Source organism: Puntigrus tetrazona, chromosome 21, assembly GCF_018831695.1.
Source record: "Puntigrus tetrazona isolate hp1 chromosome 21, ASM1883169v1, whole genome shotgun sequence".
In the NCBI taxonomy this organism is placed as follows: Eukaryota; Metazoa; Chordata; class Actinopteri; order Cypriniformes; family Cyprinidae; genus Puntigrus; species Puntigrus tetrazona.
In genome coordinates, this window is record NC_056719.1 from 16000526 (window position 1) to 16013364 (window position 12839).

Below are 12839 nucleotides of genomic sequence, written 5' to 3' on the forward strand. Positions count from 1 at the left end.
ACACAAAGCACACTGAGACACCTTTAATAAATCCACATGCCACGAGTGTGAGAGATCTGACAGCTACTGTGTGTCACATGAGAACCGGTATAAACAGTCAGCGTAAGACGGGTAATAACCGAACACACTCGCTAAAGCCGCTTCGGATCCGCGCGTGCAAAACATGGATGTCTTTCTCGAGTGGGGTTTTTCGGGGTCATCATTTGATTTACAAAACGCAAGTCAGGGCTCAACGTTATGCTTCTCTGGGATTTTTGTCAACACGTTCTCACTCCCAGCTCCTTACATACTGATGCTTAGTCACTCGACAAGGTGTCCCTTTAGCTGCATTTTTGGATGAAGAGGAAAGCCTTGGCGTCAATATGTCGACATGAAAAGGTACTGGGAATTTTATTGCCTTGATTAAATTAAGTATTCACTCAACCCAGACCCTGCCTTTAAACCTACCGTTTGTGAATAAAACATATAACCACTACTACAGTCATAATTTATTCAGAAAGTATTAATATTCAAAATCTTCTGAAACAAAACGATTGATTTGTGAGAGGAGTATTCTTATAAGAAGGCGTTTACCTACTTGACTTTGGTTGTGAAATGGTTTGGGATCTTGTATGCCTCGTGTTTCTGTTTCTTTACTGAATGATTCAGTATATTTGAACAAATCTAGTGAATCAGTGATACAGTGATCCATTCATAACGACAGAAGTTTGCTTCATTTATCAATGTATCAGCTATTTGAATGCATCAAATGAGTAATTCAATAACTTATTAACGCAGTCACTTACCACTGGTTTAGATTATTGTATTTTTAGCAACATTTTGGCATATTCAGTTATTTAAAACATGAATGGTCCCATTTTATATGAAATGGCTTTAACTATTATGTATTTACATTTACATTAATCTTTTGATACAATGCACTTATTGTGTACGTACATGTTTTTACTTTGTACATATGTGTAATTGCATTCGTAATTGACGTCTGTAATTACTTTTATAATTACACAGTTGACCCTTTCCTTACACCTTACACCACAACTTGAGCAAAAAGGAAAATTCGGGTCAGTAACTAGTTTTAAAAGCAAAGTCTTTTATCTTTAAATACTTATATTCAAAAGCCAGCCACATGGGCCTGTGCCAAGTTATAGCTGTGATGATTATTCAACAACAACAGAAACGCAGTCAGCAAAAAAATTATAGATTACTTTGGATAACACAACAGAAAACATCAATTCTGCAAATATGGTTATTGGTCTTACTATCTATCAGATGTTATTTAGAATTATTATTAGTCTGTAGGCTAAAAATATTTCAAAACAATTATGTAGCCTAATTATAACTATTAGTTATAATTTATATAAGCCTAATTATAATTAGTTTTATAATTATATTGTACTAGGATAGAACTTAAAATACGAAACTGCTAGTTATCTTTTTTTAATTTATTGCTCAGGATTTTAAATAGTACAGATTTCAGGACCCAAACCATGGGGGGAAACAGTATTTTCTCTGTGAATTGTATAAATATAAGTACATTTTTTGTACAGACCCCGGGTTGGAAAATATAGAGAACTTTAATTGAATCCCCTTGAAAATCTTTATTTGTATGGGTTTGTAATATCATATTTCTTTATGTGTCATGGTAGATCTGATTCTTATTATAGAATTTGGTAACAGAAAACATGATAATGAATTAAAGCATAACTGGCTGGTTGTACATTAATCTCACGACTTGACTCCTCTCTGGTGTGACCACATTAATAAATGAATTCATTAAAATAAATGAAGTTAGAATGATGGTGTCTTATCATTCTGATCTATTGTGTTGAAACTTAGTAGATATAAAGATATGTTAAAGTGACTTTTTTACTCAGAAATTTTCAAGTGAAGGTTTAACATCGAAATAATCCTACTTACTTAAACTTGTTACAAACTCAAATTCTTTGAGCTGACTGATTAACTCAATTTTTTAAGTTCTGCAAACTTATTTTGGTTCATATTGTAAAACACAGAAAGCGTTCTGGATTCTCAACCATAGTCACTGTCTTAAACACAGCTGCTCACAAACTCACCGTGGAGAGCTGTTCAGAGTTCATCTGTTATATATATATATATATATATATATTATCTGTGGATGTTGATGCACCTTTCCTCTCTGATTGAGGAGGCTCTTTGACTGTGCTTAGCATTTGTCTGGAAAAACCCTGCAGGAAGCTTTCATTTAGGTGGGAAATGAGCGCTCTCGCCTTTGGCTGGCGCCGGCAATAACACCTAGCTTTGATGGATCAATAGTTTGCAAATCCCGGGCAAGTCAATTACTTGCGAGGAGGGGCTATTTTTGGGTGAGAGGGAACACAAAGAGTCATTACAGAGATAATGTCATGTCAACCCTATCCAGCAGGAGGCCTGCCATGGGCAATGGATATGTCATCCGTCTGTCTGCATCCCTGCCTTAGAGACTATCTCGACATTGTGTGTGTGTGTGTGTGTGTGTGTGTGTGTGTGTGTGTGTGTGTCTGGGTGGTAAACAATCTCAAACCAGACCTCTTCTGCTGGGGAAAATCAACATGGTGCCAGGAAAAAGGAAAGTGTTTTTATTGCTGGAGGCTAAAAATGAGAAGCACAACGACGAGGCATCTGCTGAATCCTGAAAGAGAGATGCTCGGTTTTATATTTGCTGTAAAATGTGAAGCTGTTTTTGGGTTTAGGGTTTGAGGGCTGAGGCGGTGCAAAGATGCATTCACTTTTAGACTCCTGCGAGGAGAAGTTGCCTCGGCTTTTGTAAAACTTCCTCCTCTGATGTGCTATTCTAATGCTACGTACACACTACTTTTGTAAGCTATATTTGACAAAAGAAATATCATCACCTGGGGTGTAATAATGAGGTGCTGCGTTTTGTTATGTTGTCATTTTTAACTGTTCTCTCTCTCCTGACTCTGATGGAAATGGCACCACCGGCAAGAGTGAAAGCTTTTCGAGATTTAACTTTTGTAAAACCTGACAGAATTTGTTTCTGTTTATAATTAATAACATTTGCAATAGCGAATATTTTTTCAAAATAAGTTTGCGAGTGTGTGTGTGTGTGTTTTTGCAAATGCATCATATTTGATCAGGCTTTTACGACTCATATAAAGTGATATATAGCTTATATTGCTAATAATTGCTTTATTTCATGCAGAAGCCCAAACTAAATAAGTGCATTGCACTAATTTTTGGTGTAAGTACATGGTAGTTAAGGCTTTTAACAAATGTCAGAATCAGCAAGTTTTTAGTTTAAGGACATTTTCCAGCGATCTCAGCAGCAGAAGTTCACTGCAGCGTGATGAACGGATGGAGACGAGCGGCGCAGTCGGCTCACTCTCGGCTTTCACAGGTGTCTGGATCACGGTGGATCACAAGTCATTGTCAGTGAATATTCGCGCGCGTGTGTGCGTTGGCTGAAGCGGTACACGGGTCGTTCCTCCTCTTGCACCTGCTGCATTTTCGGATCCGATGGCTGCGGTTTGACAGGCAGGTGCAGGAACTCATTTTCCCTCTAACCAGGACAAATCAATGTGTTCAGCAGCGCAATCCTCTCCCAACATCACCTAAATGACCTCTTTTCATTTGAAAGAATTAAATCCACCCGGAACTGTCAGAAAATCATGCAAACAACATGTTTGCTCCAGGAGGAGTCCGCTGCTGCAGAATGCTAATGGCCACGAGCCTCGATCCGTCCGGTCTAAGACTGCCGGCAGCTCAACAACACTGTTATTTGCAAGCTAGCTGTGAAATGACTGATCGGAAAGCCAGACTGTTATTGACCCCGAGGTCAGCCGGAGACATTTTGCGATGTCTGGGCCGTTGTTGTTTGCACACTTCAGACAGAGCGTTCATCGGATGATCAAATGCCTCATCAAGACAGGTCATCTTACTTATAGTGCTCTATGCGATACAGAGCGTGTCAAATCATAAACAGGAAAAGAACACAAGCATTGATGGAAAATAGGCTGGCACTATAAATCACATTTGAATCAAGGATCTTGATTTCTGCCGTTTCGATTTGATGACTCTTTGCGTGTTTTTACTGTTATACGGTAGAGGGCGCTCTTATACATTTCCTGAATGAGTACAGAATCTCTGCATCAAAACACAAGAGAAGAAGAAGCACAAACAAGCGATCGCGTATGAAAGCAGATGTAAAGTAATACAGCTATCAAACATTTCAAAATTGCCTAATGTTACAAAATGACAGAGGAAGTACAAATACTTTGTTACTGTACTTTATTATTAAGAATTAAACAGCTAGCAACTCTTAGCTATAGCAGCCGAATGGTTAGTAATAGTCTACTGTAAACTAAACTAAATTACTATCATCGAGGACATGAAATAATGAAAAAATCCTGAAAAAAATGAAAATGAATGAAGCTATTAAAGAGCGAAGAATTAAGCATGTATTTTCCTGATGCTTATTTATCCTGAAAGGTTTCATTTTAATGCGGCATTCACTTTATCCTGAATTGGTAACAGACCTTCATAAGCTTTCTTGATTGCGGTTGTCAGATTTCAAGATTTTCAATTCCCCAATCAGAGCATTTCTTTTGAATCAGTATATTTTCTGCCCAGTGGTTTGCCTGATCTTACCAAACCTGGCAACCAATCTCTATTGAAATATTTTGCTCCAAAGTTACTGTTACTGCAACTAAATCTGCAAGACAAACAAAATCTAATTCTAAAATGACGAAATACAATCAATCGGTCTGGGCTTTTTTATTCCCATGGAGGTGGTTTGTACGTAAAGCGTTTTCGTTTAGCTTGGATGTTTCAGAGCCTACCAGAATACATTGCACAGAATGTACCAGAATGCAATGCTCCATGTGAATGCATCAGGTCCAATCTTTATCCAATGCATCTAGATCCAATCTTCCCATTACTAGACACTATCAGAAATAGTTTTAATAGTGTCTAGTAAATGGGAAGATCGGATCATTACCACCAACATCTTAATAAATTACAAATATGCATGGGCTAACTAAATTGCGGTGATGTTGTTTTGTCTTGCAGAGGTCGTTCAGCTCAGTCTAGCCGATGACAGGCGTCTGAGCGTCACAACGGTGACCGTCGGTCTGAGCGCTGTACTGTCCCGCGCCATTCAGGGCACCCTGAGACCACCCATCATCTGGAAGAGGAGCGGCATCATCCTCAACTTCCTGGACCTGGAGGATATAAACGTGAGTACCTTAATATCACTCTGTTGAACATTGCCGTTATGTCTGACAACAAAGGTGCCAGGTGCCAGGCCAAAGGTGAAACATTGTATGTAAGTTAAGGGCTTTTTAAAGTAGACATGAATAATCACTGCTAGATTATATAGATATAGATATCATGACCAGTATTTCTAAGGTTTATGAAGATCTCTCGAAGCACTTGTTTTGGTTTGAAGACAAAAGAATAATGCATTTGAATTGATTACAAAATTGCACAGTTTTACGCATCATCTGATAAACATATTTGCCAAACATACATAAAAATCAGTTAAATAGCAGGCAACGTTTCTGTAAAAGTACTACACTTTAACTGTCTATTTTTAATCAATAAATCCAAATTGGTTTCAAACTTAAATAATGTTTGCTTCACAGATCTAGGCCAATTAATGATGCACGTGTTGTTTATAATGTACAGTATCTTGTTTTGCAACTTACTTTAATAATTGAAATATAATTTTGTATTGTAAATTCAATTTATTTATCAATTTATTTTTTATTTTTCAGTGGTTTCAAGTGTCATCAACAAATTGTCATGGAAGAATGTTTAAATTAAAAAATAATAAAAATTAATATTTTTAAAGTGTGAGTTCCATGTTAAAAAGCATAACTAGAAAGCTAGACACTAGCATCAGCAAACTGAACGGCACAAATAATGCCACAGTTCTGCTTTCTGCAGTGATTTTTATTTTTTGAGCACAGAAATCTGATTTGTTTCATTTATGTACACTTTCAGAAATAAAGGTACAAAAGCTGTCTCTGGGGGGTTTCAAAAGGTGCATGTTTGTACCTGGAGGGTCCATTTTGGTACCTTAAAGGTACATATCAGTACTTGAAGTGTACATATTTAAACTAAATAGGTGAAAAAGTGTACCTTTTGAAAAGGTACCGCCCAGAGACAGCTTCTTTACACTTATTTCTGAGTGTATGATTGATAATTATGCATTACATTACATTTATTATTTTGTTGATCCAAATGTATGTATTTTATGTGCAATTCATACAAATAAATCTAGGACAATATATATATGCTTATTGCACAGCACAGCTCGGTTATATGCATCCTGTGTGATGTGAGGCTTTCACAGTATTCTGGATTGAATGTTGCACCTCTTCAAGGTGAGGAGCCCTGCAGAGCTTCTTTTCTTATGTGAAACGCTTACATCCTCCTCTTAATTGGGCAGCCGCTGAATATCTGATAATCTTTCAGAACACAAAGCTCGGTCGGGGTCCAGCTGCATTGATTTCCACCAATTAATCAGCGTGTTCGTGAATGGAAGCTCATGCCAACACAAATTACGAATGTTGACGTTCATTATCAGGACGCGTGCGCTTCTGTATTCTGAGGCACGCTTTCCATTTCCAATTACTAAACATATTTGTGTTTCTGCACTCGTATCGTGATGTAATTGGAAATAGCATAATGATTGTGGTCTCAGGAGTTGGGCCAGGAGCCGTGCTGATTTCAAAGGGCTGTGAATCATGTGTAGATTTCGAGAAGCGGACATGCTCGGGGTGGGAATGGGTAGTGTTTAATGAGGTGTGTCACGCCGTGTTTAGCTCACCTGCGTTCCTGACAGCATGGGGTTGTGTTTACGCGCCGCTCATTACAATACTCTAATTGCATGTTAATGAAGTGTTTGTTGAATGTTGCGACACTGACCCAGTCAACGACGACTCGCGGAGTCAACGAACGAGCATCGGTCAACGAGCGTTAAGCTTCCAGCGGCAGCCGCAGATCCCCGCAAAAAGTAGCACGCTTTTTAAGTTTACAGTAGGTATACTTAAGGTCAATTATATTTAGAAGTATACTTTATGTAGTAAGTATAAAATATCAGTGCACTAGTAGTACACTATTTCAATAAATAAGCCCACTTGCTAGTATATTTTTTTAGTAAACTTTCAGTATAACGGTAGTAAACGTTGAGTACACAACTAGCCTTGAATTGTTTTTTTTTTCCTGCACTAATCAGTTTAGAAACAGCTTCAAAAGAAAAGTTTAAAATGATATTTTTCAGAAGTTATGCTAAGCTAAATGTTAAAAATAATGGCAATCGCTACACGAGTGGCTAAAATTAATGGTTAAAATTAAGGGGGAAATGCATGTAATATAGACATCTGTAGTAGTATTGCATTAAAATGCTGGCCATTGTTAATAATAGCTTCACTTAGTGAAAATATTCCATTAAACATTTAATGTGAAATTATGACAATATATATATACATATTAACATGCAGTTAATTACAAATGTGAATAAGTAGTTTTTAAATTAAATAAGTACATTTTAAATGACTGACTCACAGCGCTCATGTTAACTTTTTGAAGATGTTGGTGTTGATAATAGTAGTATTTTACTGATAATTACATGAATTTTAATTTTAACCCCATTTCCAACCTCGTGGCCCTTTCAAAATTTCGATATTCAAAATTTGATAATCCAGCCCCAAATAAAATTAAATTGATATAATTTATTTTAAGTGAACTTTACATCATGCTTCAAGTATATGACTTATTTAAGTGTCCCTATTTAGGTGTTCATTTGTATGTATGTGTTTTTATGAAAATCTTTATATAAAACATGATAGAACAGGGTACCCTGCTTGTGAACAAAAATATTTTATTCTTCGTGCATTCTTTTTTTTTATAAATAAAACAAGAAATAAACAACATTTTGAACCAAGCCAAAAATACTATGAATTGGATCCAGAATGATAATCAAAACGTAGATGTATTCAGCCAACACCTCAAAGCTTGACAAACATTATTATTAATCATCGGTCAACATTTCATTCCATAACATTACACAGTTTTGATGCTGTTTTTACATAAAGAAGCATATGTTGTTTTCTGTTTCTTCTTTGCTTGCATATTTTTTTAATTTTGTACAGAAGATGTGCACACTAATTACCTCATTCTACCACATTTCTAGGAACATATATATATAGCTCATATATATATGTTTCGACTTTTCTAAGAATAAGTCAGGTATACGTGAAAAGCAATTTTAAGTGAGTACTACAAAAGCAGACCAAAATTATTAAAAGTTGATAAGAAGTATACTAATAGCACAATAAGCTTATTTTCATAAGGATAGAATCTGACACGTTCCAGACAAACCGTGAATCTAAATAAACACATGATTGCGTCTTTGCGCTTAGAAAACAAAAACATCCGTATGTAATTGTGTTTTGATTGTGAGGAACAGGTCTTTGAACTGATTGTCTCTGATTCCTCACACGGATCATTTGTGCATTCCCATGAGAAAAAATTTTTTTTTTCCATATGATTTCCTCACTGTTGGCTGATCTTTTAAAACGCAGACATATGGTGCGTGTTTATAGCTGTGTAGTAATTTGGTGCATTCGGCATTTGTTGGTTTTGTCGGTTTCAGTGGTGCGTGACGAGCAGTGATGGACTTGCACAAGTAATGCAGCCATGATATTGCATTTCTCCCATAAAAATATTAACTAATTACCTAGCTATGTTTTCAGGAAGTAAATGCAGTAAGTTATGTATATGTTTGCTGTTTTTATTTTTAGCATAAAAAAACTTGAAAGTTATATTTTTTTGGCAAATGAAAAGGCACTTATAATAATAAGCCTCATCACCTCACTCTAATAACATAAAGGCCTAATTCGCGTTCTTCACTTTCCAAGTTCCTGGATATTATTAGAGCGGTGAAGGTGTCTTTTCTAAACCCATGAAAGTATCTCATCATGTATATCATCATGATTAAGGATTAATTTCAGTTCATACATCAATAATACATATATTATATCATCATTGTTATTTTTATTGCAGTTTTAAATTTTATATTACACGTAATTTTCCCGCTCTTGCGGCGCTTTTGCTTTTGATGTTTGATCTAATGACTGCGCGGCTTCATGGAGAGTAAATAAGAGAGAATAAGGAAGAATATTGCAGTTTCAAGGTTTTATGAGATGGGATGTTGATGTGAAGCAGTTTAATATAATAACACTTCTAGTTTGTGCTGAAACATACAGAGCTAAGATGAATTAATAAGCTCTGCTCATTTTTATCAACATCACTTCATCTCTGCTTTTGCTCATTTTCTTTTCTCAGTCAACTTGTTGGCTGATAGATGATTGTTAATACAGTTTTAGATACCAGCCAAGATTTGCTATTAGCAGGTATTAGATGAAACTTTTGCTGTCTGGGTTTTGGATGTGAGATAAAACAGATATCTTGTGACAGGAACTGGCTTCAGGGTCAGATCTGGAAAATTTCTGGCATGGAGACTTGATCTAAACGCATGAATCTACCTGGTCTTGTGGGATAAATGTATCTGGGTGCACTTTTCTGGGACACAAAATACATAACAACAAGTAAATATCTTGCAGTTTCCAAAGGAAATGAACACTAGAGACAGTAAAGTCTTGCAATTCTTTCCACACAAATTTTGGCTTTTAATCAATTTTTACGAATTAATATGCTGGGGAGTATTGAGAAGCTGATGCACATCAACACATATACAGCCTTCATATCTATGGGTTTCTTAGAAGCGGACTGTAGAGATGTACTTGAGCTCTGGGTTCGAATCTGTAAGGGCGTTGAGGTGTGCACGGTTGCATCAGCAAATGCTTTTAGATGTGAACCTTATTCCAACATGATGAGCATTAACTTTTAGCAGCAGTCCATGGATATTTCAATTCCCGATAACGCAATGCAGCATACCCCTATATCAGCGTAATAAAACGTGGTACCCAGGGTTCACGTATTGAACCGGTGTTTAAAGCCCCACTGAGTGGACATTTTTCTTTGAAGCTTTATGACCAGAGCGCGCACGTGAGGTACAAAATGAGGTGCACCGAGGTACATATTTTTATGAGACCGGGTTGACATGAATAGTAAGGCTGTACGGCTGTGATGTGGTGTGCCCCTATAAAACCCTTACAACACAGGAGTGCAAATGAACTGCTCAGAGTTCAAACTGAAGAAGCTCTAAATTTTTAGACAGGTCAAGCCAGAGTCCTGACTCAATCTGAGTCTGTTGTGCTTGTTGATCTGAAGAGGAGAAGGCGGTAATTCACCTCATCTCCCTCAAGAAACATTTAGTGCGGATGCTGGCAATGAAAACACGTTCAATAGCGGTAGTAGTGGCTTTTTTCTCATTTAGTGCTTTGTATGTTTTGTTGATCAACTATATATATATATAAAGAGAGAGAGAGAGAGAGAGAGAGAGAGAGAGAAAGATTTATATGTTTTGACATACAGATGCTTGTTCAGCTAAAAAGAGGAAAAATAAAAGGTGATTGGGACTTTTCATTTTCTCTTAATTCTAGAAAGAAAAGTCTGAATTGTGAAAGAGAAACTTGCAGTTGCATGAAGTCAGAATTGTGAGATTATTTTTTTATTATTTATTCACGGAAGTGGAAATAAAAGACAGAACTGCAAGAAGAACAGATAAAATGTCTGTTTTTTGTTATTTGGTTTGGCTTTCTTCTTTCTCCCTAATCCCTTCCTTCTGTTTCCGCTGAAGAATGACAGATGCTTGCCTAGAAAATGTTTTTAAGAAGATTGTTGTTAATATCGTGTTGTGTTTGTGCGGTATGCTGTAAATATCATGCGTATGTATGAGTAAAAAATGATTAGTTCACGTTGCTCCACAACATTTCATTAAATCTCAGATCGCTCTGATCACTTCATCTCTTTTATTAATAATACACTGTCTTTCGGTAATATAAATGGTGCAGTGGTAGGTTCAGATGATTAGCAAATGATTTCATATTCCTTCTCTTGTTTATACATGATTCAGCGCCTAACTGCAAAACACGCCGTGTCTAATGGATTATTAGTTTAAGCATTGTCAGACCAGCTCCTCCAGTTAACGTCTCTCTCCTCATAGAGATAAATCGCACAGTTAATATAACAAAACACTCATCTCCGCATTCATTTCAGAGTAGAAAATGTGTCCATTCCCAAACCGGATGTCAAAGCTAAATTTCCCCCTTGTGTCTTTGTGTTTTTCTATGGTTTGGATTGGTGGGCTTCGTTAACTGTACAGTTCTGATGCTGTTCTTTTTCCGAGTTAAACCTCACGATTTCCACCCATTTATTCAAGCACCACTGATGTCAAAGCGTGGACCAATAGACTCGTAATTAGATTTGATGATCTGGAGGACTAGCAGGTAATACAGCTCCAGTGATGAAGCAAAAAGCTACGTAGTCCTCCTTATGCGGCGTAATATCAAGCTATCGCGGCAGAGGTGTAACGATTATTATCAGTCACGCAAAATCTTTATTTAATAAAAAAGCAATTAGTTTTTTTGTATCGCTGGCTTTCCACAGCGTGTGCAGGTCCTTTGGAAGAGAGCCGCTTCTACCCTCTTCATCCACAAAACTTCATTTTTCAGGCAAGTCGGCATTTTACGAAGTCGACCATCCATCTCGCTGGATTAGTGACGACCTCCTAAACAAACAACCGCTGTTTTGTTCCCAGTCACAATAGTCAGGTCTTGCCAGTTGTGCACCTTCATAAAGCATTTCTGGGTGTATTGGGAGCTTAAGAGCGAAGCCGTGGTGTCATTAAATCCATTACCACTGGTAAGCTCAGCACTAGCTTCTAAACAGTTTAATGTTTCATCCCCCACCAGAGTAAACCCCGGAGCCCCAGATGAGGGGATGCATCCTCACAAACCACAACCGGTTTCATTAATCACGCTAATGCTGGCTATATTTTAACCCTTACCATTTATCGTAGCCCGAGAGAGCATGACAGCGAGGAACAAACCCCTGCGCCCGGCGCCATGGACACCGCTGATGCATCGCCTATTCATCCAGTGACTTCCTGCTGTTTTATTCTCTGTCTCTTTCTTCCCGTTCAATTAGGACTTGGCGATGACTGGCTCGCTCTACATCACTAAAGTGACTACGATTCACATGGGAACTACACCTGTCACGCATACGGCTACTGCGAGGAGCTGTCCCAGACCCACGTGCTCCAGGTGAATGGTTAGTAGTAGAATCTTTCATATATGTTGTCTATTAAAACCGTCAAATGGATAAATGAAGCAGTGTACTTTAATTTTTAATGCAACGTCCATGTTACACAATTTAACTGCAAATGTATTTCTGTGCACTTTTTGTGCAACATACCATAGGTTTGGCATATACCTCACTTCAGGTTTTAAAGAAAATGTTCACTGAGTGGCGCTAAAACAGTTTCAACAGGTTCAATACGTGAACTCTGGCACGCTTTTATTATTACGCTGATATAGGTATGTATTGCAGCTGAAACATCCATGGACAGTTGCCTAGTTAATGCTGTATCATGTTGGAAATAAGCCCTACACCAAATCCTGATAGTGTTAACCAATGCAAAACTGATTTGTTAATGCAAACGCAAGCATTTTAACTTACTTTGCGGTAGATTTGAACCTGTTTTGTCGGAAGTCAGTGAGTTAAGCAGATTGAACTGGAGCCTTGTAGAACATCTTCAGATACTGTACCGCTTCATGAAAACACATAGACATGAAGCTCGATATGGGATGCCAAAGTTTTCAAATATCCTAAATATTGTTTTGAAGAAGATACGCTTTATAAAATGTGTCAGGAGCGTAAAAATTATGCTTTAT

At 37.3% G+C, this 12839-nt stretch overlaps 1 protein-coding gene across 1 annotated transcript in view; it reads left to right on the plus strand.

Moving 5' to 3' along the window:
* LOC122326027 (follistatin-related protein 5-like) overlaps positions 1–12213 on the plus strand; it is a 74210-nt gene extending 61997 nt beyond the window's left edge. Inside the window, exons 4-5 of the mRNA XM_043220702.1 lie at positions 5044–5210; positions 12094–12213. Of these exons, the coding sequence (XP_043076637.1) occupies positions 5044–5210; positions 12094–12213 (287 nt within the window). The remainder of the gene's footprint in view (positions 1–5043; positions 5211–12093) is intronic.
* Positions 12214–12839: the final 626 nt, after the last annotated feature.